The sequence below is a fragment of the Oncorhynchus kisutch genome, linkage group LG9, assembly GCF_002021735.2.
Source record: "Oncorhynchus kisutch isolate 150728-3 linkage group LG9, Okis_V2, whole genome shotgun sequence".
NCBI classification, from domain to species: domain Eukaryota; kingdom Metazoa; phylum Chordata; class Actinopteri; order Salmoniformes; family Salmonidae; genus Oncorhynchus; species Oncorhynchus kisutch.
In genome coordinates this window covers 3172611-3199258 of record NC_034182.2, presented here as the reverse complement: position 1 = coordinate 3199258, position 26648 = coordinate 3172611, and the positions used below count along the sequence as shown (strand labels likewise).

Sequence of the window (26648 nt, the reverse complement as noted above, 5' to 3'; positions counted from 1 at the left end):
AGTGTTTAAATACATACTACTGGCTCTAGTGTTTAAATACATACTACTGGCTCTAGTGTTTAAATACATACTACTGGCTCTAGTGTTGAAATACATACTACTGGCTCTAGTGTTGAAATACATACTACTGGCCCTAGTGTTGAAATACATACTACTGGTTCTAGTGTTGAAATACATACTACTGGCTCTAGTGTTGAAATACATACTACTGGCTCTAGTGTTGAAATACATACTACTGGCTCTAGTGTTGAAATACATACTACTGGCTCTAGTGTTTAAATACATACTACTGGCTCTAGTGTTTAAATACATACTACTGGCTCTAGTGTTGAAATACATACTACTGGCTCTAGTGTTGAAATACATACTACTGGCTCTAGTGTTGAAATACATACTACTGGCTCTAGTGTTTAAATACATACTACTGGCTCTAGTGTTTAAATACATACTACTGGCTCTAGTGTTGAAATACATACTACTGGCTCTAGTGTTGAAATACATACTACTGGCCCTAGTGTTTAAATACATACTACTGGCTCTAGTGTTTAAATACATACTACTGGCTCTAGTGTTTAAATACATACTACTGGCTCTAGTGTTTAAATACATACTACTGGCTCTAGTGTTTAAATACATACTACTGGCTCTAGTGTTTAAATACATACTACTGGCTCTAGTGTTGAAATACATACTACTGGCTCTAGTGTTGAAATACATACTACTGGCTCTAGTGTTGAAATACATACTACTGGCCCTAGTGTTGAAATACATACTACTGGTTCTAGTGTTGAAATACATACTACTGGCTCTAGTGTTGAAATACATACTACTGGCTCTAGTGTTGAAATACATACTACTGGCTCTAGTGTTGAAATACATACTACTGGCTCTAGTGTTTAAATACATACTACTGGCTCTAGTGTTTAAATACATACTACTGGCTCTAGTGTTTAAATACATACTACTGGCTCTAGTGTTGAAATACATACTACTGGCTCTAGTGTTGAAATACATACTACTGGCTCTAGTGTTGAAATACATACTACTGGCTCTAGTGTTTAAATACATACTACTGGCTCTAGTGTTTAAATACATACTACTGGCTCTAGTGTTTAAATACATACTACTGGCTCTAGTGTTTAAATACATACTACTGGCTCTAGTGTTTAAATACATACTACTGGCTCTAGTGTTTAAATACATACTACTGGCTCTAGTGTTTAAATACATACTACTGGCTCTAGTGTTTAAATACATACTACTGGCTCTAGTGTTGAAATACATACTACTGGCTCTAGTGTTGAAATACATACTACTGGCTCTAGTGTTTAAATACATACTACTGGCTCTAGTGTTTAAATACATACTACTGGCTCTAGTGTTTAAATACATACTACTGGCTCTAGTGTTTAAATACATACTACTGGCTCTAGTGTTTAAATACATACTACTGGCTCTAGTGTTTAAATACATACTACTGGCTCTAGTGTTGAAATACATACTACTGGCTCTAGTGTTGAAATACATACTACTGGCCCTAGTGTTGAAATACATACTACTGGTTCTAGTGTTGAAATACATACTACTGGCTCTAGTGTTGAAATACATACTACTGGCTCTAGTGTTGAAATACATACTACTGGCTCTAGTGTTGAAATACATACTACTGGCTCTAGTGTTGAAATACATACTACTGGCTCTAGTGTTGAAATACATACTACTGGTTCTAGTGTTGAAATACATACTACTGGCTCTAGTGTTTAAATACATACTACTGGCTCTAGTGTTTAAATACATACTACTGGCTCTAGTGTTTAAATACATACTACTGGCTCTAGTGTTGAAATACATACTACTGGCTCTAGTGTTGAAATACATACTACTGGCCCTAGTGTTGAAATACATACTACTGGTTCTAGTGTTGAAATACATACTACTGGCTCTAGTGTTGAAATACATACTACTGGCTCTAGTGTTGAAATACATACTACTGGCTCTAGTGTTTAAATACATACTACTGGCTCTAGTGTTTAAATACATACTACTGGCTCTAGTGTTTAAATACATACTACTGGCTCTAGTGTTGAAATACATACTACTGGCTCTAGTGTTGAAATACATACTACTGGCTCTAGTGTTTAAATACATACTACTGGCTCTAGTGTTTAAATACATACTACTGGCTCTAGTGTTTAAATACATACTACTGGCTCTAGTGTTTAAATACATACTACTGGCTCTAGTGTTTAAATACATACTACTGGCTCTAGTGTTTAAATACATACTACTGGCTCTAGTGTTTAAATACATACTACTGGCTCTAGTGTTTAAATACATACTACTGGCTCTAGTGTTTAAATACATACTACTGGCTCTAGTGTTGAAATACATACTACTGGCTCTAGTGTTGAAATACATACTACTGGCTCTAGTGTTTAAATACATACTACTGGCTCTAGTGTTTAAATACATACTACTGGCTCTAGTGTTTAAATACATACTACTGGCTCTAGTGTTTAAATACATACTACTGGCTCTAGTGTTTAAATACATACTACTGGCTCTAGTGTTTAAATACATACTACTGGCTCTAGTGTTGAAATACATACTACTGGCTCTAGTGTTGAAATACATACTACTGGCCCTAGTGTTGAAATACATACTACTGGTTCTAGTGTTGAAATACATACTACTGGCTCTAGTGTTGAAATACATACTACTGGCTCTAGTGTTGAAATACATACTACTGGCTCTAGTGTTGAAATACATACTACTGGCTCTAGTGTTGAAATACATACTACTGGCTCTAGTGTTGAAATACATACTACTGGTTCTAGTGTTGAAATACATACTACTGGCTCTAGTGTTGAAATACATACTACTGGCTCTAGTGTTGAAATACATACTACTGGCTCTAGTGTTTAAATACATACTACTGGCTCTAGTGTTTAAATACATACTACTGGCTCTAGTGTTTAAATACATACTACTGGCTCTAGTGTTTAAATACATACTACTGGCTCTAGTGTTTAAATACATACTACTGGCTCTAGTGTTGAAATACATACTACTGGCTCTAGTGTTTAAATACATACTACTGGCTCTAGTGTTTAAATACATACTACTGGCTCTAGTGTTTAAATACATACTACTGGCTCTAGTGTTTAAATACATACTACTGGCTCTAGTGTTGAAATACATACTACTGGCTCTAGTGTTGAAATACATACTACTGGCCCTAGTGTTGAAATACATACTACTGGTTCTAGTGTTGAAATACATACTACTGGTTCTAGTGTTGAAATACATACTACTGGCTCTAGTGTTGAAATACATACTACTGGCTCTAGTGTTGAAATACATACTACTGGCTCTAGTGTTTAAATACATACTACTGGCTCTAGTGTTTAAATACATACTACTGGCTCTAGTGTTGAAATACATACTACTGGCTCTAGTGTTGAAATACATACTACTGGCTCTAGTGTTTAAATACATACTACTGGCTCTAGTGTTTAAATACATACTACTGGCTCTAGTGTTTAAATACATACTACTGGCTCTAGTGTTTAAATACATACTACTGGCTCTAGTGTTTAAATACATACTACTGGCTCTAGTGTTTAAATACATACTACTGGCTCTAGTGTTTAAATACATACTACTGGCTCTAGTGTTTAAATACATACTACTGGCTCTAGTGTTTAAATACATACTACTGGCTCTAGTGTTGAAATACATACTACTGGCTCTAGTGTTGAAATACATACTACTGGCTCTAGTGTTTAAATACATACTACTGGCTCTAGTGTTTAAATACATACTACTGGCTCTAGTGTTTAAATACATACTACTGGCTCTAGTGTTTAAATAGATACTACTGGCTCTAGTGTTTAAATACATACTACTGGCTCTAGTGTTTAAATACATACTACTGGCTCTAGTGTTGAAATACATACTACTGGCTCTAGTGTTGAAATACATACTACTGGCCCTAGTGTTGAAATACATACTACTGGTTCTAGTGTTGAAATACATACTACTGGCTCTAGTGTTGAAATACATACTACTGGCTCTAGTGTTGAAATACATACTACTGGCTCTAGTGTTGAAATACATACTACTGGCTCTAGTGTTGAAATACATACTACTGGCTCTAGTGTTGAAATACATACTACTGGTTCTAGTGTTGAAATACATACTACTGGCTCTAGTGTTGAAATACATACTACTGGCTCTAGTGTTGAAATACATACTACTGGCTCTAGTGTTTAAATACATACTACTGGCTCTAGTGTTTAAATACATACTACTGGCTCTAGTGTTTAAATACATACTACTGGCTCTAGTGTTTAAATACATACTACTGGCTCTAGTGTTTAAATACATACTACTGGCTCTAGTGTTGAAATACATACTACTGGCTCTAGTGTTTAAATACATACTACTGGCTCTAGTGTTTAAATACATACTACTGGCTCTAGTGTTTAAATACATACTACTGGCTCTAGTGTTTAAATACATACTACTGGCTCTAGTGTTTAAATACATACTACTGGCTCTAGTGTTTAAATACATACTACTGGCTCTAGTGTTGAAATACATACTACTGGCTCTAGTGTTGAAATACATACTACTGGCCCTAGTGTTGAAATACATACTACTGGTTCTAGTGTTGAAATACATACTACTGGCTCTAGTGTTGAAATACATACTACTGGCTCTAGTGTTGAAATACATACTACTGGCTCTAGTGTTTAAATACATACTACTGGCTCTAGTGTTTAAATACATACTACTGGCTCTAGTGTTTAAATACATACTACTGGCTCTAGTGTTGAAATACATACTACTGGCTCTAGTGTTGAAATACATACTACTGGCTCTAGTGTTTAAATACATACTACTGGCTCTAGTGTTTAAATACATACTACTGGCTCTAGTGTTTAAATACATACTACTGGCTCTAGTGTTTAAATACATACTACTGGCTCTAGTGTTTAAATACATACTACTGGCTCTAGTGTTTAAATACATACTACTGGCTCTAGTGTTTAAATACATACTACTGGCTCTAGTGTTTAAATACATACTACTGGCTCTAGTGTTGAAATACATACTACTGGCTCTAGTGTTTAAATACATACTACTGGCTCTAGTGTTGAAATACATACTACTGGCTCTAGTGTTTAAATACATACTACTGGCTCTAGTGTTTAAATACATACTACTGGCTCTAGTGTTTAAATACATACTACTGGCTCTAGTGTTTAAATACATACTACTGGCTCTAGTGTTTAAATACATACTACTGGCTCTAGTGTTTAAATACATACTACTGGCTCTAGTGTTGAAATACATACTACTGGCTCTAGTGTTGAAATACATACTACTGGTTCTAGTGTTGAAATACATACTACTGGCTCTAGTGTTGAAATACATACTACTGGCTCTAGTGTTGAAATACATACTACTGGCTCTAGTGTTTAAATACATACTACTGGCTCTAGTGTTGAAATACATACTACTGGCTCTTTTTCAAACATTTCACTCATAAAATGAACATATAACGGCAATAAAATCAGAAACAAAGTAATTCAATTGCTGTAAATGTATCTTATTGTGTGTGTGTGTATCTTACCATAGAAAGTGAGGTAGCCAAACAGAGCTGAGAACATGTACATGACTAGCATGGCAAGAATAGACAGGTTGGACACGTTCTGCATCTTTCTCCGGGAGCGACTGGGGAAGACGCAAGTTGAGATGTGAGTTGTATGGAGAAAATGTACCGCAGCAATTTATATGAGCGTCTATGCAAACGTGTCTTTTGTAATTCACTTGGATGCACTTACTCTTTGAGTTCACTGTAGATGGGTAGAATTTCAGGGTGGCACACAAAGGAGAAGGCCAGGATGGGAACAGTGTAAGCAGTCTGCAATGACAGGACAAGAGATTGTGGAATGAAACACAGGCCCAGATACACACTCACAGCAGCTATGTACGTTAAGAATTGGGTTCCTCTAAACCTTGATTAATCCCATTTCTGGGACTGTTTATCAGAGGATATTGTTTCCCAAAACACAGAATTATGACATGAAGCATTCCGACTCATCACATATACACACACACACACACACGTACGCACTCACACCCCACCCACATACCTCCACCCCCCCACCCACATACAGTAGCTCCACACCTCACCTGAGAGTTGAACACAAAATACTTGGGCGTGCACATCTCCTCCACGTCGTCGGGGTGTGGTATGAAGCGGACCCCTGAGGTGTGGTGGTCGTCCAGGTAGGAGGCGGGGGACATGTCAGCTCTGGAGAAGTCCATGAGGACGGTGCCGTTGTGCAGGGCGTGGGGCCCCAGGGCTGTTCCATTCATACTGTGGTTGGTATGGTACATGAAGGGCATCGGGCAGGGGAGGTTGTACTTCTTATAGATCAGCTGAGAGGTATAGAGGGGACAGAGGGGTGAGATGGGGACAGATGGGGAAAATAGGGGGGAGAGGAGTCAGATGGGGACAGAGGAGTGAGATGGGGATGATTAGCAAACATAGAAATGCATTATATTACATAGGCAGTAATCCATTATATTGCAGAGCAATGAGTTCCTTCCATCCTGTAATCTTTCATTCTGTCTTCAAAGAAACAGAAGCTGAACGCTTACGGTTACTAACAACATAGGATGTCTCTCTGATAGCTACTATGGTATAAAACCTGTGTAAAGCTGAGTGTGGCCGCACACACAGATTTATTTCATTAATGATGATACAGACTGTATCAGGGTTTAATATGATACAGCACTAGAGAGCAAGTGGGCCAAAGTAGAGTTTAAGATATCAAAAGAAGGCTATTGATAAACTCATCTCTAATCTCATGTACGGTAACTAACCAGCTGAACACCACCCCAGGCATATTCTAAATGTTACTAGGAACTACCATGGCATGCAAATCGCCCACATTGCCTGTGAGAGCAAAGCCAGCACTGGCATAATACCCTACAAAAGGTCAGGATGACATTTAAGGAGGAGAAAGTAGGCATGATCAAGACGCTGTGTGGCAAGAATACAAAAGCAATGTAGGACGAAATGTACTATTTTGGCAACAAGTATGTTCTGTCTGCATTGAAACATGACTGGACAGAAAAAGAATGTCAGAGTTGATAAAAAGCAGGAGTTGTTGCCATATTGACAGAAGGTGAAATGTAGCCGTCTTAAATCACATCTGATGGTACTTTATATCATATCAACACCATCATCCATCATTGTTCAGTCATTCAGGGGGCTAAAAATGCTAAACTACTGGAGCAAGCGGAGGCAGGTTAACTTCTTTGGGGTAGGGGCCAGTATTGGGTAGCTTGGATGAAAAACGTGCCCAAATTAAGCTGCCTGCTACTCAGCCATAAAAGCTAGAATATGCATATAATTAGTAACTTTGAATTGGAAAACACTCTGAAGTTTCTAAAACTGTTTGAATGATGTCTGTGAGAATAATAGAACTCATATGGCAAGCAAAAACCTGAGAAAACCTCCAACCAGGAAGTGGGAAATGTGAGGTTTGTAGTTTTTCAACTCAGCCCCCATTGAAGATACAGGGTGATACTAGTTATGTTTCACTTCCCAAGGCTTCCACTAGATGTCAACAGTATTTAGAACCTGTTGAGGATTCTACTCTAAAGGAGGGGCTCATGAGGGCTCTTTGAGTGAGTGGTCTGGCAGAGTGCCACAGCCTCGGTCTGGCACGCTCATGTGAAAGGTGAAGGGGAAGTTTTATGTTAAAAACATCCTAAAGATTGATTCCATACTTTAGGTTGGCATGTTTCTACGGGCTGTAACGGAACTTTTTGAACTTTTCGTCCGACGTTCGGCGTGACCTGAACGCGCTTTTGGATTTGTTTTAATAAACGCCCTAACAAAAGAAGATATTTGGACATAACTGATGGACATTATCGAACAAATCAAACATTTATGGTGGAACTGGGACTCATGGGAGTGCATTCTGATGAAGATTATCAAAGGTAAGTGAATATTTAAAATGCAATTTCTGAGTAATGTTGATTACCCAATATGGCAGGTATCTTTTTGGCTGCTTTGTTGTCTAAAGGCTGTACTCAGATTATTGCATGGTGTGCTTTCTCCGTAAAGTAAAAAAAAAATCTGACACAGCGGTTGCATTAAGGAGAAGTTTATCTAAAGTTCCATGTATAATAGTCGTATCTTTATCAATGTTTATTATGAGTATTTCTGTAAATTGATGTGGCTCCGCATGTTTTAGAACTACTGAACGTAACGTGCCAATGTAAACTCTGATTTTTTTATATAAATATGAACTTTACCAAACAAAACATACATGTATTGTGTAACATGAAGTCCTATGAGTGTCATCTGATGAAGATCATCAAAGGTTAGTGATTAATTTGATCTCTATTTCTGCTTTTTGTGACTCCTCCTTTGGCTGGAAAAAATGGCTGTGTTTTTCTGTGGCTTGGTGGTGACCTAACATAATCGTTTGTGGTGCTTTCGCTGTAAATCCTTTTTGAAATCAGACACTGTGGCTGGATTAACAAGAATTTGATCTTTAAAATGGTGTAAAATACTTGTATTTTTTGTTGTTTTGAATTTGGCGCCCTGCACTTTCACTGGCTATTGCGGGGGGGGGGGGGGGGGGGTTCCGCCAGTCCTAGATAGGTTAAACTTACCACTCCCAGGAAAAACACCATACAGGATAGGGAGAATCCACTGGTGTAGCCAAGGTAGCCTAGAGACAAGAGAGAGAATTAGAGAGAAACTCATGTACTATCACGCAAACACATTATGTAAACAAAGTATACAAAGACTAAATCTGAAACAACCGCAACACACACATACCCACACCACTTACCCAGGTTTTTGAGTATGCAGAGAGGCAGGATGATACCGATGGACACAAACACAACCAGGTAGTTTCCGTTCATGTACCATTCACTGTAAACAACGCAGAGAACAGGTCTCACACACAGAGCATCAATCCATCCATCTATCTATCGATACACCAACCAAACTGTGTAGTGTGTTGAGCCACCTGTGTCAAATGAACTACAAACAAACTGATTTGATGAAATAGTTAACCAATGACAGACAGACACCTACCCAGAGCTCTGCTCCAGTCCCATGAAGGCACGGATCACTTCTGGCAGCTCATACTTTACAATGAAGAGGTAGCTGGACATGGCTGTGTGCAAACAAACACAAATGTACATTTCAATATAGAATCATAACACTACAATGAATGCAACATTAGCTGTTCACTTACCACCAATATTTTGAAGGGTTATCGATCCAAACGCAGCCATTTTCCCCGGCCAGCCAAAAGCTCGCTCTCCCAACTTTTCATAGATGAGAGAGCCTGTTAGAACAACGACAATGTGCTGATGAGTGATATTCAAAGACACAGGGAAAAAAGCAGAAAGGCGAGGACAGACAGATAGATGCTGATGAAAGACAGACATTTCCATTAATAAAGAAATGACACCTACCTCCTTCTTTTGCAGTCATTAGCAGCAAGTGAACGGAGTACAACGACAAGATGGCCACACCCAAGAGAAGGACTCTACGTTGGAATAGAAACCAGTCAGACATTAGCATTGGGCTATACCATACGGAAATGTTACGCAAATCACAATGAACAACACTTGGAGGGGAATCAACTGGGTTACAAAACACCCTACATAATAACGTTCACCAGTTTCCCCCCCTAGTCACTCTCACTCTGTTTTCCCCGTTATCTATTTAGGGAGGTAAACTTAGCGTTAGAACTGCAGTCATATTTCACTTGAGGGGGGGGGGGGGGTGGGTCCCGGATGCTTTCTCGGGTATTCATCTACCGCTTATTTGAGAAGACCATGTTCCAATGCCTAAAGCACATGTCAAAGACACCATCATGCCATGTCAATATATGTGCCAGCTCAGACAAAATAGTGGTAGATTAATGCGTGTCAGTGCTTAGAGACCAGACTAAACTCTGAGCTATTATATAAGTCAATAAAGTAACTTTAGAGTTATTCCGGGAGGGGATGTATGGGTTTCCTGCATCGGCTGAACATGATCAGCCTTAAATTCTTACACTTAAAGAGTTCACAAGGGGCCTTTAACCCAATCATCCATCCAGCCTCCAATGGGCTCCAATGTATTAAATAAATATTGAATGACTGTATCAAATGGGTGTTATGTGATACCATCTTCCAGAATGTCAGGGAAGACCAGAATAGATGGTGAGGAAGTAAGATGTCGCAACTGACATGGAGGACTGAAGTTTGGGGACTCCCTGTAAACTCCTTAGGACCGGAAACAAACCGGCTGCGCCACTATAATAATCAAGTGGGTTCCTAATCTATTTTCTTGTCTCCTGTCCTTCAATCACTTTCAGGGATATGCCGAAAATGACAATGTTTTGCTTAGTGAAAGTACTCAGTCACAAAATCATTTCTTGGTAAAGCCCAGCCATACACAGTGGAAACAGAACTGAAATAAAGCATCATCATCCTATTTTGGACATTTGAGAAACCTGGTTATAGGGTTTGATTGAACAGGCTGTTATGGACCGTCAACACAATCCGGGGGAAGCTGGGAATGGATGGGGGGATGGAGTTCAGAGGCGGGGCTGCAACATGGTTGTTCACGCCACCTTTGCATGCATGCTGGGGATGGCATGTCACAAGAAGGTCCCGACGTCGAGCCAAAGTCAGTGTCTGTCTATTCCCAAATACATACCCCACCACTCACCCTGTTGTCAAACCTCACTTGCTATTCCAAGTACTCTGAAGTTATTTCAGTCCTATCAGTAACACTATACGATGCAGACAGATTTGTTTACTTTATTAGCTGGTGCTTTAATCACTTGACTGTTGCAGAAACCAAACATTGACCCCGTTCCACATGGTCTCTATGGCAGAAGTTAACACACACTTACACAAAAAGCACAATGCCAGTGTTGGCCATTGCGTAGGAGAGACCCAGGATGCCGCTGCCCATGATCGCATTACTCAGGTTGAAGACCGACATACCAAAGGAGGTATGTCCTGGGTGCTGAGAGAGAGAAAGGTAGAGAGAGAGGGTAAGAGAGAGATTACCATGACTTCAACTGATCGTAAACAAGAAAATTTCTCGCGCGCACACACACACACACGTGCATGCACCACCCGTCACAGACACGTAACTACCAGTTCCTACGAAAGGGTTCCTCGGAATGAAGGTTTGAATAAAAGCAGACAGCTTTTGAGGAAATGGTCAAGGTTGTTGTTAAGAGATAGTGTCCATGAGCAAGAGCAAACATGCATGTGTTGTCATCGATAGTTCATCATCAGTCTTCTTACGTATTCTTCTTGATACTCCTCGTACTTCTTCTTCTTCATAATCCCATTAGTGAGAAACTTGTGGCTCTCAGCGTCTCCATCCTCATCCAGGAAGTGACTGCAGATGTACAATCATTGAATCAATCTCTAGTTTAAAATACTTCTTTATGACTAGTTTATGACAGTCGTGTTAGGACTTCATGAGAGGTCACAGGGTCAGTTAGGCTAGTTCCAGCTTCTATTTCTTTTCTTTTTTTGGTTGATGGATGAAATGAGATTACAGTGTAGCTAATCTGTTGGCGGTTAACAGTGAAGCTATGAGCCGAGAGATTCTCCTAACCAGTGTATTGAATAGCATTGTGTACATTAGACAATGATCGGTAGGAGACAAGAAATTTATGTTAAAGAACAATTTCTGTACAGTTTGGCAAAGAACACATTCTTGTTGCCACAACTAAGGCAATGCGCTTTATTTCCAGTTTTGTTCTGTAGAAAGACTCAGATAAAATAATTTATATAGTATTGAACCACACCTGTTGATGGTGGCCTTCTCTGAGTCGATGGGCTCTGTGAAGCGGTCGTCCAAACTGTCTGTGCTGTCATCGTCTGCCTCCGTGCAGACTTTCTTCAGCTCCATGCGGTCCATGGTTACGGCTATAGTGGTGCGGGGCTGGGGAAAGGGTCACGGTCCAAAGCAGAGCAGTTGTACTCGGTAGGTTGGCGTGCTTTAGCTCAGCCTTACACTATAGGGCAAATACCTGCAGAAAACGGCAAAGGGAGAGATAGTAAATATTCAGAGAGCTGCTGATGTGGCAGGAAGCCCTTATAACCAGCAAACATACAACCAATCATTCAATGTTGTCTAAACGTTGACTAAACGTTCTGGGCCTCAACTAGCCATAATTTCTTTGTAATTACACGTTGACTAGCCCCCTATAAAGTGACAATATCCCTAATAAGATACAAAGTAGTACATGTCCAGTCAAAAAGGTCATGGCCGCAAGTTCTCTGATTTGACTGTCTAACCTGTCAACAATGAGATAGTTACTGTTAATGTTATGAAGATACATTCAATGAGTCTTATCTGACTGGCCAGAACTCTAGGGCCTTGACAAAGGACACTTCAAGGGGAAGAAAAGGTGTCGTTCTACACACACCCTTCTGTGTCGCATTCCCCTGAACCCGCAGCACCATTTTATCTCTCCATTCGATACATGCTGGTAGCTCACGGACTTCAGTGTGCTTTAACTATGGCGTCTTTCAATATCACTGTTCCTGTCACGCGTTGGAATCTTGACGTTCCGTGCTGACTGGTTTTGGATACCTTTTGTACTCTGCTATACACTGAGAGTTACATATCTATTTTTAGAGATTAGCACACATTATTTCCCCTAAAATAACCTCTAAGTAACCCTTTCAGACACAAGTCCATGTTCTATTGCTGCTGTGCAGTTTCCTTTATGATACTTTAACCTTAAAGCAAGTCTCAAAAGTATGTCAAAAACACGCCTGAACCCTAAATTCAGGTCAAAGAGGTCGGCTAATGAGAGCAAGCTACAAAGACCTGTCTGTATTGCTGTCCACGGTAAACCCAATTCAATTGAACGCACCGAGTGCACTGAAGTAGTGGGCCAGCAGGAGGCATGTGTTCTTATTTCCATTCTATTGAACATTTGATTGCTGCTATTACGTAACAACAAGATGAGGCACTGGGCAGCGCACACAGAGTTCTGCTAAATGATTTTAACAGCCAATTACCCACAGTGCTGTTCTTCCCATACAAAGGCTTCTTTGATAGGAATGGGTAAAAACAGACGAGCAGCCAGGTTCCCAAAAGTGGCACCCTGCTCCCTCCCCTGTCCTACCGACCAACTCCCCAGGAAAAACACAACGGTGAAACACATCTAAACCTTAGTAACACACATGGATGTCCAATGTTGTGACAAAGCCATAAACAAACAGCTCTGGAACATAACCTCATCCACCAATCCAAGTCCATGAATTAACATTTCAGTGCTGCCCATCAAAAAACAAGTATTGTAAAAACTCTTCGAAAGGAAGTTTTAGTGCTAGAAAATACAGAAAATTTCAGTCACATGCTATTTCAACTCTGGCTATTTAAACTCTTGCTCCAGCCATTGAAAGGCGTTGATGAAACTGGGCCAAGAATAAAATCCATCATCCTCACATGATCGTCAAAGCGCGCCACGTTTACAGTCAATAAGCCATTACGTAAGTGAGCCTATGCACAGTAGGTCCTCCATGTTGTACCCAGTCAGGACAGAGATCCATGGCCTTCAGGACTGAAACAGGTCATGTAAGGAGTTCCATGTTTCCCTTTAACTCCATTCTGTGGAGAAGTCATAGACAGACTGAACCTGTATCTTACCACACACCTCTTTTGTTGTGACTGCTGTCACCTACCCTGTATGGAAACGCATAGCCAAGCAAATCATTAGCTGTTTGCGAAGCATTTTTCTACATTCTTAGTTTTGCCTGGCTTGTCTACTCTACACAGTTCTGGTTTGATCGCATTCTAGTTCCTGCTGTGCCTGGACCAGCTGCGTTCCTGGAACTGCTGTGTGTCCTAATACATTTCCCATGTCTCCTCTAGATAGACAGATTGACTGGTAGGCCTATATCTTCGTATTGGTAGATATTTGTATATTTTGATCAAAAGTGTGCATTGCATACAAATACAATCAATCAATCATTGTCTCAACTGTACACCTCCCAAGTGTGCTACCCTCAAGGAAATAAGAAGAAACCTGCACAACCAGACTTCCCCCCTCCATCCATGCAACTAAGCACTCCACTTGCTCCCCGTGCGTATACCTTGTGTTATGCTATGACTAAGCTACCTATAGCCATGGACCCAGCCCCAGCAAAATCCTTGAACCTTTGCCTTTCATGCACATCTGAAATGTATGCTTTACTCACTGTAGTTAAAACCACTGCTACTTTTGCATATGATTGTTTGAAACGCGTTTTATATTGAATAACAACAACTGAGTGAATGTGATTTAAAGTTGTCACAGTGTGTTTGTCAATGTATCTGTGTGTGCATTTGCTGTTTGATAAAACCAATGTGATAAATGCATGCAAGTAGAGACGTAGGATTTTAATTTGAGCAGGGAATGTGAATTATTACGTGGATTATAATTAATGGACATTTTGTGTAAGGGTTGATGCATTTTTTCATTAGGGCAAGTTAAGTCGGACATTTTAAAGTGAAAATCACAAACTTTAGAAGCCTTTTCAAAACCTCACATACACTACAAGTTTGCATGTCCTGCTGTTAAGGAAGATTCCTGCAACAACAGGATGATCAAATTAAGATACTGTATGCCAAATCGTTTATTGCATTATCAAACACAATATTTGATACCAAGCCTTGTACATTGTGCAAATAAAGAACCTTCTTGAAAATGACTAACGCCTAAATCTAATGTAGTGTGCTTGCATACAACAAGGCTACAACACTTTTAATAGAAAATTCAGCTCTGTGACACAACAAACACTGATCAAAACTTGAGATTCTTCTTATCCAATTTGCCAACAGCGTGACATCAATCAACTGAATGGGAAAAACATGAACTTCATTAGTTTTATATATCCAGAAGTAGCAGAAAAGGAGTCTGTGCAACTTACATAACACTCAACTCCAAGTTTAAGGACACAATAAAAGTACAGTACCAGAGGATCCCATTCTTACTAGAGGTACACAACACATCATTAGCTCAAAGATTAGCTCTGTCTAACTCAAATTACCACTCAAGTTATGCAAGTCCCACTTCAGCAGTGGCTTGGTTATCTCAATAACGCAACAAAACATCTAATAAACCCACAAACAAATGCTCAAAGGAAACCAACGGAATACTTCAACCAATGAAATACCTCCCACAATCTCAAAAGCACAAAACAAACTAATTCAGCTAGGTGCATCTACGGTTTCTCAAGAAAACTGTGGAAAATTCTCCACTTTTCAATACAATATTTTATTTATTTATTATTTGTTTCAATTTAGTGGCTATTTGAATCACAAACTTAGACCAAGGTAACTAAAGTTCCCTGACATGAGAAGCAGATAAATCATGTGGAAAAGGAGACATACTCACTCATTCAGAGATGACAGAGAGAGGTTCCAAAGTGATGTTTTGTTTTTGTTTGGGGGGAGAATGAGGACAGTGCTAGTGAGCAGCCAGGAGAGGCAAGAGCTGCTGCTTTTTTGTATCCCAGGTGAGAGGAAGGCTTTTAAAGAGCAGGGGAAGGACCCACCCTGGCCAATCACATCAGGAGCCTGAAGCCAACCACGCCCCCCCCCCCCGCCCCCACGTCAATGAAAAAGGGCAAGAGAGAGAAAGGCAGAGAGAGAGACTGAATTAGGAGAAGAAGAAGAAAGGGAGGGGTTAGAGAGAGGGGGACAGTACACAGACATCCTGAAAGCTCAGCCAAGATTGCACAGTGAGCGTTGTTGCAGCAACTGCTGTTTGTTCTGTGTTGGCCCGCCGAGCACACACCCCAGGTGGTCATCCCTGGGTGCAAACGGTACCATCCTCATGCTGCGGTCACTGTCCTACCCTGTCCTGCCCTCAACCACACACGCCTCCCTTCCCACTACCCCTACTATCATGGGTTGACTCAACGTGCCGTTAAGTGTTCAGGGCCTGCCAGTGACAACTGGAATCCACCGTGGAGGCTGTGACACTGCCCGCCAATCAGGGGCCGCAGCTGAGTGTGCCGCTGAGTGCAAGGTCTCACTCCGCTGAAGGATAGGGTATTTTTTATTATTATAATTTTTTTTGAAACTTTATTTAACCAGGCAAGTCAGTTAAGAACACATTCTTATTTTCAATGACGGCCTAGGAACAGTGGGTTAACTGCCTGTCCAGGGGCAGAACGACAGATTTGTACCTTGTCAGCTCGGGGGTTTGAACTCACAACCTTCCGGTTACTAGTCCAACGCTCTAACCACTAGGCTACCCTGCCGCCCCCAGTCCAACTTTGTAACCCCCCTCACACACACCCATTATACACAGATAAACTTCAAATCAGACACATGAAATGCTTCTTTTGAGTCCGCAACCAACCTCCACATTCTCTGAAATAAAATAAATATTACTGAAAGTATTGTCTGGTCCACACCCATTACAGCAGAGAGTATTGTCTGGTCCACACCTGTTACAGCAGAGAGTATTGTCTGGTCCACACCTTTTACAGCAGAGAGTATTGTCTGGTCTGCACCTGTTACAGGAGAGAGTAGTGTCTGGTCTACACCTGTTACAGCAGAGAGTATTGTCTGGTCTGCACCTGTTACAGGAGAGAGTAGTGTCTGGTCTACACCTGTTACAGCAGAGAGTATTGTCTGGTCTGCACCTGTTACAGGAGAGAGTAGTGTCTGGTCTACACCTGTTACAGCAGAGAGTATTGTCTGGTCTACACCCATTACAGCAGAGAGTATTGTCTGGTCCACACCCGTTACAGCAGAGAGTATAGTCTGGTCTACACCCATTACAGCAGAGAGTATTGTCTGGTCCACACCTGTTACAGCAGAGAGTATTGTCTGGTCCACACCTGTTACAGCAGAGAGTATTGTCTGGTCTGCACCTGTTACAGGAGAGAGTAGTGTCTGGTCTACACCTGTTACAGCAGAGAGTATTGTCTGGTCTACACCCATTACAGCAGAGAGTATTGTCTGGTCCACACCCGTTACAGCAGAGAGTATAGTCTGGTCTACACCTGTTACAGCAGAGAGTATTGTCTGGTCCACACCTGTTACAGCAGAGAGTAGTGTCTGGTCTGCACCTGTTACAGGAGAGAGTAGTGTCTGGTCTACACCTGTTACAGTAGAGAGTATTGTCTGGTCCACACCTGTTACAGCAGAGAGTATTGTCTGGTCCACACCTGTTACAGCAGAGAGTATTGTCTGGTCCACACCTGTTACAGCAGAGAGTATAGTCTGGTCTACACCTGTTACAGCAGAGAGTATTGTCTGGTCTGCACCTGTTACAGGAGAGAGTAGTGTCTGGTCTACACCTGTTACAGCAGAGAGTATTGTCTGGTCTGCACCTGTTACAGGAGAGAGTAGTGTCTGGTCTACACCTGTTACAGCAGAGAGTATTGTCTGGTCTACACCCATTACAGCAGAGAGTATTGTCTGGTCCACACCCGTTACAGCAGAGAGTATAGTCTGGTCTACACCCATTACAGCAGAGAGTATTGTCTGGTCCACACCTGTTACAGCAGAGAGTATTGTCTGGTCCACACCTGTTACAGCAGAGAGTATTGTCTGGTCTACACCTGTTACAGCAGAGAGTATTGTCTGGTCCACACCTGTTACAGCAGAGAGTATTGTCTGGTCCACACAAGACATCTGCAGAAACAGAGCAGTACAGTCACATAACATCACTCACACATACAGATCTAAAATCTCCCCAGAATAACCTAAATAGCATGTTGTATATTCACATGTAGTATTTGTAATTAGTTAGAAGATAAGAGACGTGGACAGAGTAGGATCTGGCCAGTAGATGCCCTATAGTGGGGTTATTTCTGCAGCAGGAGACCCACAGGTTGGGTCAACAGCAGCTGGTAAACAGGGGTTGTCAATCTCTTATCTTCCAAAACAAAAACACCAAACCAGTCCACTGGCACCAGCAGGTAACTGGAACAGCTGAAACACCATGTCACCACAATACTACAGGCATTTCTAATAGGGTGAATACAGGGTCCTGTCCCAAGAAAGACGCATGCACACCCACAAACTGTGCACAGCACTCCAGTCACCAGACTCTTACCAGCGCAGTCGTCCAGCTAGCCTCATTCCAGCAGCCTCCACAGCTCTCTAACCAATTATAAAAAGCAGGAATTTTAAAGCAACCAAAATAAGTTGGTACCTCAGACGCCATGTGACTTGCTGCAAATATCTCCGGTAGGTGGTGAATGATTGGCCAGATGACAGATCACCAGGACGGTAATGGAAAGTCACGCTTTTGTTGCGTCAAATAAACCAACATCTCTTTCTGTCCAACATCAAGATTGCTGGAAGATGGTCTGGGCCCTTACATCATAACAGTTTAGAATGTGTTTCTCAACACATTTTGAGCTTAGCTATGTAACTCTATGCTTACGTCTGGTGAACCATTAGAAGCCATTAGCCTGTGCACTATCAGGTACGTAACACTGGCATTCAAAAGCAAAGAGGATATAACACTCCTTCTGGTAATCCCTCAAATGCTGAAAGGTCAATAAGGAATGAATGAATACAGTGCAAGAGATACACCAGCCCTTCCACACCCTAGCTACGAATACAACAGGTGTAGACCTTACTGTGAAATGCTTACTTACAAGCCCTTAACCAACAATGCAGTTTTAAGAAAAATAGGAGTTAAGAAAATATTTACTAAATAAACAAAAGTTTAAAAAACTAAACAATAAAAACAAAAACAATAACAAGGCTACATACAGGGGGTACCGGTACCAAGTCAATGTGGGGGGCAAGAGGTTAGTCAAGGTAATTAAGGTAATATGCACATGTAGGTAGGGGTAAAGTGACTATGCATTGAAAATAAGCAGAGAGTAGCGTAAAAAAAAAGGAGGGGTCAATACAAACAGTCTGGGTACAACATGACATCAAAATGACTCAGGCTACAGTGATCAGCTGACCACCTCAGGGTAGTTTAGGAGAAAGTCAAGGGTATCCTATCTATGAAGCAACGCCAAGCAGAGACCCATCGGTTCCCATTATTACTGTATGACTCAGCCAGGGATTACATTGATATCCATACAATGTTTAGTAATTACTATTAACATGACCTTTTAAAAGTGTCCTAACCACCCTGTCAGTCAAGTTGATACCCACAAATCCACTATTTAGATGTTGTCTGCACATGCAAGTTAATTATGAGTGGCATGTACATCTCTTTCTCTCTCAGAGACGTGACACATTCCACATGTCCACTCTCCGAGGCTCCCTGCCACAATTTCAGCTCCACCATAAATGCCTGGGTGTTATGGGAGCCCAGTTCAAGATGGGGTCGACTCGTGTATCCTACTTTGAGATGCGCTCGATCCACTGCTTATCTACACTAGCTAGTTACTATTATTGGCTGTGTGAGTCCTTGTATCCATCTGTACAACTAGTAAAACTTTGAATGTCCGCCACTGATCAGTTTTAAATCCAATGTTGAAATTAGGTGTCGCTTCTCCCCATTCAATTCGCGAGAATGGTTTCTGAATGCCAGGAACTCAAATTTGCAAATGCAGCATTTAGCTATTGACATAGGAAAGGTTGCTTCATGACACTGCTGCTATTCACCTGTCCGGTATCAGTAAATACCAAGTGGTAATATTCTCTATTCTCAGCTCTCTCTCCATCCAAAAACTTACAAGGTGTTTGGTTAGGCCTTTGCCAATATCATCTAACAAGTAGGTGTGTTCGCTAGCATTCCCACAGGTCAGAGCATGTGAGCTGGCGTCTATGGAACTGAACATGTGGGTTGAGGGTAAGCTCCATAACATGCAAATATTTCCATGAGGATCTCCATACAGATTGAATACAGAGCAAATAGTGCATTTGTTAGCCTTGATGTCCACGTTAGCCAACAGTGCTGCGGTTTTGCTTCTACACTAAAAGCTAAAACTGGTTCTTCGGCTGTCCACATAGGAGAACCCTTTGGAAAATAATTTTTGGTTCCAGGTAGAACCCTTTCCACAGAGGGTTCTACATGGAACTCAGAAGGGTTCTACCTGAAACCAAAAAGGGTTATCCTATAGAGACAGCCGAATAACGATTTTTTTCTAAGGGTGTAGAGTACTAACTAGCCTACAACGCAAGCATTATGCAAGTTGAACCTGAGCATAAAAATAGCCATGCAAGTTAGCCTGGATGACACAGGTGACTCTTGAGCACAAAAGGTAGCTTTAAGAACCAAATTAGCAGTGAGAGCACAAGTTATCTTAAAGAACACATGTTAGCATTAAGCACAAGTTAGCCAAAAGAACACAAGTTAGCATTGAGAGAGCAAGATGGCCTCAAGAACACAGGTTCGCATTCATCTGTGGGATTTGACTGAGAGCATAGCTAGACAGGAGTAAGGGAGAAATGATCTGATAGAGCCTGAGAGACTCCCATCAGGCCAAAGTCCACATAGCAACAGAGCTAAATATAAGCCATTCCTCAGAAGCTCACATCTCTACACGAGCTGTGACATGACTGCCATGCTTTTACCACTTCATGCAACACTAACACCTGAAACCATCAAACCATTACAGTTGAAGTGTTCAAGAGAACTGTTCAAGAGAACATCTGGTTTAGTCTAAAAGATCTTGGCATCCCATGTGAAAGTATTAATATTGTTCAAATTCAATCTCTCAGTGAAAACTGCTAAGTATGAAACACACGAGAATCTGACTGCCGATTGGGTACTTATCACAGTAGGAGGCCGATCCTTCTCTTGCTAGAACACAAGACATACCTTCTGTGTACTTGTAGAATCACAATGGCCGGCGGTGGCCAACAACTTGACTTTGAGCCAATCAAAGAGCACAAACCTCCACGTGGTGAAGCCGACAGGAGTGACAATAAGAAGGAAAAAAGAGAGCTAATCCATCCTTTTAATCAGAACTGTTCTACCTAAAACAATAAAGCTGCATAAAAAAATTGAAAATCTAGAGCAAGTATTTACATATTTTATGACTAGCTAAGGAGTTTTGTGATTTTTTGGTAGGTTTGATAAATGTGCACTAGCTTATTAGTTAGCTAGCTAGCTGGCAAATCATGCTAGCAAATCATGCTAACATTAGCCAGCTAGCTAAAACTGTATATGGGCGGTATGCGATTATGTAGAGTAAATTAAACAATGTTTTGTCATCTTGCTAGCTAGTTATCTAGCTGTGGCCATCTGGCTAGTATCAACAAGGGCTTTTTACAACAATAGCAACATTAGCGCATCTAGATAGCTAACATTGACGAGACAAATCAACACACAGACATGTATTGGCAAAAAAACGCTACTGCCACCTTCTGGTAGGGTGTATTTTAATAAGGCTGAGTGGTTGATGACTTCAAGGTCTTTGCTGTCTGAACACAGAAGAGATTGACTGCCAACACTCTGTTCAGAGGCGCTAAGTACTGTCAGCAGGCAAATGTTTGACAATCCTACCGGTGTGTCTGAGCCATTAGGTATTTCAGAATTGGAGTTGGGATTCATCAAAGAAAATATTAGCCATCAATGTAACAAAGGTACTGTATGAGTTACAGTCACAAGCATGTACTGTACTAAGCATATGAGGATGGTGGCACCTTAAATGGGGAGGAAGGGCTTATGGTAATGGCCAGAAAGGAATAGGTGGAATGGTATCAAATACATCAAACACATGGTCTCCATGTGACTATGTACATACGTACAACTCAGTGACCTTGTTGTACATATTTCTTTGCTCAAGCCTTAGCATCAATACTGGCATTTATCATGCTGTACATATTTTTGTCAAAAAATAACGAATGTACATACTCATAACGATCTTGTGAAGGGTATGGTGATATGTATTGGTCAGGTCAGCACAAGAGCATGATAGTAATAGCAGGGCCTCATATAAGGTATAATCAAATACAACAATGTGTGACCAGGTTTGTGGTGAAGAGGATCACCGTATACAGTTTTAGCTAGCTGGCTAATGTTAGCATGATTTGCTAGCATGATTTGCCAGCTAGCTAGCTAACTAATAAGCTAGTGCACATTTATCAAACCTACCAAAAAAATCACAAAACTCCTTAGCTAGTCATAAAATATGTAAAATATGGTCCCTGCGTGTTTGAGCTGGACCTCTGCAGTAAGATCTATTTTGTTGACCTTGATGGGGTTCAGGCTGTAGTCGTTGTTGCTTCCTGGTACTGTACAGGGTCCGTCCTAACTTTGTTTGTGAACACTCTCCCCAGGTCCCCCTTGTTCCGATGGTCTTATCAGTCCATATTGATCTGCCCATGGCTTTTGTTGGCTGATGACGAAGTTGCACTGCTTGACGTAGAACCACATCTGAGTGGCCTTGAATTTGCTAGGGGAGGGTACTCCCGGGGCCAGGTGAGGCCCTGCATGTCATTAGACACTTGCTGATAATTGCGCAATTTTCAAGCCAGTAGGTGCTGGCAACTGAGACATTTGAAACCGAGACTCATCGAGCGATTGCTTCCTGTAAAACCTTCAAGGCAAACTCACAATCCAGCATAAATTGGAGTGGCAAATTCTTCCATGCTAGTTATTTACAGGAAGTAATCACTTGTAGAGTCTCTCTGTTTCAAACCCATTGGCGAGTTTATGTGTGACCGGCTATCAGGCAAACTCTTAAAACCCTGAGCGGACTCATGTGGTTGGCAGCGCCCAGCTCTAGTCTGGGACAGTATGGTCATTTAGAGATATGCCAGGTTCCTCCAGGGAAGGGGTGCACTATCAGCAAACCTGTTTGCCTTTCACTGCTTTATGCCATTTTGAGAACTTGCCAAACTAAACAGAGGTGGTGGAATAACGCTGGGAGAGACATTTATGTAATTGTCCAGAGTGACTTACATTTTGTAACATTGGAAATGTCTGTTTTGACGCTACGTAATTTTCATTTAGTGGTCTTATCACTGTTCTACCCGAGTAAACCAAAGTCTTACATAAGATGATGTGATCTCATACAATCCTCTGTTGACTATCACCTAACCCTTTCGCCTTTGAATTTGATGCGATTCATCCCTAATGCTAGCCTATATTGTATACAATAATGTAGTGGTAAGAAAAAAGGTGGGTAAACGTTGATTGCCAGTCGTGGTGAAAAAGTGAAGCTTCCTATTCTTTCAATGCATTTTTCCGCAAAAGGTGGATAAACTGTTGGGCAAAAAAAGGTGGATAAATTGTGTTTACCCTCCACTACATCACTGATGATTTTGATGCTACCAAAAGGTAACACATTCCCAATTGAGTTCTGTGGAATGATTTTCAAAAGGTTGGCTAAATGCACATGACAGGACTTGGGTTGCATTACTAAATCAGCCACACAGTTGCCTCATATAAGAACTGTGAGATATGAGCCAGCTTTATGTCTGCATTAATTATGTACCTTACCTGCTCTTAATGTACTGCATATAAAATGTATAGATGGTATAGAGATTTGACTGTCAGACTGCCTGAGGGGGCCATGAGCAAACTGGTTATGCAGTAGGATGTGGTATTACATAATGTGATTTATCAATGCAGGTTAGTCTCAGAGATAAGATCAATTATTAAGAGACCTGGTTCAAAGCCATTTCACAAATTTAAAGCTAGCCTAGGAATGATTTCTTACCATAGCTAGTGCAGGGCGTATTTAAGTTCCATATTCTTATTGTTCAAACTATTTAGTTGCATTATGCAACAGTAGTGGTAAAAATAGCCAGCCCTCACATTGTATGCCCTTCTCAGATTTCAATAGGACATAGTGACAGTGTTTTAGAAAATCACCCTGAAATCCTTTGATTCCTTTGTGGAATAATAGTGGATTAGTGTTAATAGTAGCTGCCATGCACCACACACCTCAAACCCGACTTTGCTCTGTTCCACACAGTCCCAATTGCATCAGCTGTCATTGCTCGAACATGAACAGCTCTGGGCTTTTAACCTACATCTGTTCTGTCACTCAAGCCACTGCATCACACACCTCATACTGACCAATGAAAAGAGCATGCCCATTTCTATATCCCCACTGACAGGTGTGTGCTGAGAAAAGGTGCCAGGGCCTGCATTTGAACACACCTGCACACTGCTGACATGAAAGTCTTTGACATAGAATTGACCCATTTTCTATTAGACCGTAAACAATGAAAGGTATACAGTGTTCTCTGTAATAGCCTAGGCTTCTGTCTGTCACCGAATGGTTACATCAGTAGATTAGCTGTGAAATCAAGACTTTATCAAATGTGAAAAGCATTTCTCACTTTTGCAAGTCATTTCCAATCTTTGTCTCTATAATTTGTGTTACCATTTGTGAGAATAAAAACACCACAAACGTTTACACTTTATTAATAGTCCTTTTGACAGGAGTCAAAAGAGACTTCACAGAGAGATAGAGATAGTTTACCCATATTACAAATGGACCTTGTTTAATGGATACCTAGAAAATAGTCTGTGGACACAGTCAGCAACCCAAGATGTGGGTTGGATTTTACCAAGCAACAATTTAGTAACTGCGTTACCTACCTAAAATTGCATTGTAAAGTTCAAAACAACAGGAACTGTATGAACCCTTTTGGCATGATCTAGATAACAGACCTGTATTATCACTGTGATACATTCGGAAGCTGGACATTTTGTTTTAACTTCATGTCTCACTTCCTGAACCTTCACGCCATAAACACATTTAACCAAACTGGGAAACTATGCTCCAATGCTACCCTATACGTGTGCTGCACTTGATAACATCAGAATTTGTCTACATATGTGTGAAACATTACCATTTAGGGACAAACTTGAGGTCAGGCCACCTGAATTTGGTTACCCAACTCAAAACCAATATTACTTAAAATAATCCCATCTCACAGTAGTCTGCATGGTTACTATAAAAATATGTTACTGGTGGCAAAGGTTTCCTAATAATGCATGCAGTGTCAGTGGGAGTTCACCAGACAATATATATAACTCTTTCCCTGAATCACTTACTTTATTTCTATTTAAGATATGGCATGCCTGAGCCTCTGTTAAGGTAGGCTCACTGGGCTGATAATGTACAACCTTCCGTCAATGCTGGTACAGAGAGGAGTGTTTTTAAACCACATGGATTTGAGAACCCTATGTACTTTTATAATATATCTAAGTTTACATATTCAAATAACAAAGTAGCAAATAAAGAGAGGTGAAATTAAATATGAATATTCTCAAAGCATATCCTCATCAACGACAAAGATAAAGAAAAAGCTTAAGGGTTAAAATGACTTAACCCTTGAGGAATCTTTTTGAAATACGCACCTCCCAAATCAACGAAAGAAGGCGGAATCGGTCTGTAGGCTAAACCACACACTCCAACATACCTCGATTTCTAATTTATTTCTACATGTTCAGATATTTCCACTATATTTATAATTGTACAACTATTAAAACACACTTACAAAAATTATTATTCAAAATAACTATTAAACCTTTGTAAACTTTATAACTCTGACAGTGTCGTTGTGAAGGTTATTGAATGGTTAAAAATAGTGATTTTCACGTTCCTTTGTAGTATGCGAAATACACACGCGGGGCAGTTCCAAACATTGGAAGAAACGGCATTCTTTCTTCTCCAAAACACATCAAAATAGTGACTTACACATGTAATATCACTTACTGGCGTTATAAGAATAATTAACGGTCTACCATAGAATATTTGCCATTCATGTAGGCTACACGACACATGTTATTTGCGCGAAAAACATTATTCTTTAACGTTCAGGCTACACCCAACACAGCAAATATACTCCAGGGACTTTGACATTTGATCAGATATCATGGCTAATACATAACGTGTTTTAAGTATCCCATAGTTCATTTAAACGATACATGTATTGGCTAAACAGATTACCTGAGAGATTAAACCGCAATTTTCAGCCTTGGTTAATTTATCTTGTTGATGTTTTGTCAATAATGTCAACATTAACCATTAGCTTTCCGGTACGAATTGAAAATGGGATACAGTGTTTCAAAATACCGACGTTGACAAACAAGTATGCAATACCTATACAACTACGGGAGAACATATACACGCTAAACATTTGAAAAAAGCTTAAATGGGGACCTACCTACCTAAATTTTAATTGTTCGGGACTTCATAGGTGGAGGACAAGTAAGCGTAGTGAACACCAGTAAGGGAGACCCTTCCCATTTAACAACCGAGGGACACAGTGGAAATTTCCACCATGTGATGGCAACTCTTCAAGCATCATGTTTCACTACCAAGACACCCTCCGACTGAACGCAACCAATTGGCTGTTGTATCTCGCAGTCGTCGATAGGCAATGGCAGAACATGGACGTTGTATGTTGTATGATGGACAGTGACAGTGGCCGACTAAAATATGTAAAACGTAGGCAATATGAAGAGCAAAATTGATTTTGGAGCGCCTTCACGTTGGTGTGTTATCTTCGTAGACATTTCACATTATGTTTGTAGAGTAGACGCACTCAAGGAGGAGTGGGCACCGTTACCATTGTTTGCTCGCGCTTCATATAGTTTCCAAAAACCTTCAATTGTGGATGCATTTTCATTCAACACGTTCACTTTCAAATTCATTTCAGTTGGATAACTGATTTAAAATGAAATAAT

At 40.6% G+C, this 26648-nt stretch overlaps 1 protein-coding gene across 4 annotated transcripts in view; it reads right to left on the bottom strand.

Moving 5' to 3' along the window:
- Positions 1-26250, bottom strand: part of LOC109896602 (sodium-coupled neutral amino acid transporter 4) — a 40215-nt gene extending 13965 nt beyond the window's left edge. Inside the window, exons 1-12 of one of the 4 annotated variants that reach the window (XM_031831516.1) lie at positions 26130-26250; positions 11871-12095; positions 11359-11455; positions 10956-11071; positions 9523-9596; positions 9300-9392; positions 9137-9218; positions 8889-8971; positions 8707-8765; positions 6205-6453; positions 5853-5932; positions 5642-5742 (exon numbers count right to left, since the gene is read on the bottom strand). In XM_031831516.1, coding sequence (XP_031687376.1) covers positions 5642-5742; positions 5853-5932; positions 6205-6453; positions 8707-8765; positions 8889-8971; positions 9137-9218; positions 9300-9392; positions 9523-9596; positions 10956-11071; positions 11359-11455; positions 11871-11983 — 1147 coding nt within the window. In that variant the 5' untranslated portion in view covers positions 11984-12095; positions 26130-26250. Of the gene's footprint in view, positions 1-5641; positions 5743-5852; positions 5933-6204; positions 6454-8706; positions 8766-8888; positions 8972-9136; positions 9219-9299; positions 9393-9522; positions 9597-10955; positions 11072-11358; positions 11456-11870; positions 12096-15455; positions 15568-26125 lie in introns of those variants that run through there. The other 3 variants (XM_031831517.1, XM_031831515.1, XM_031831519.1) reach the window with 3 other exon arrangements.
- Positions 26251-26648: the final 398 nt, after the last annotated feature.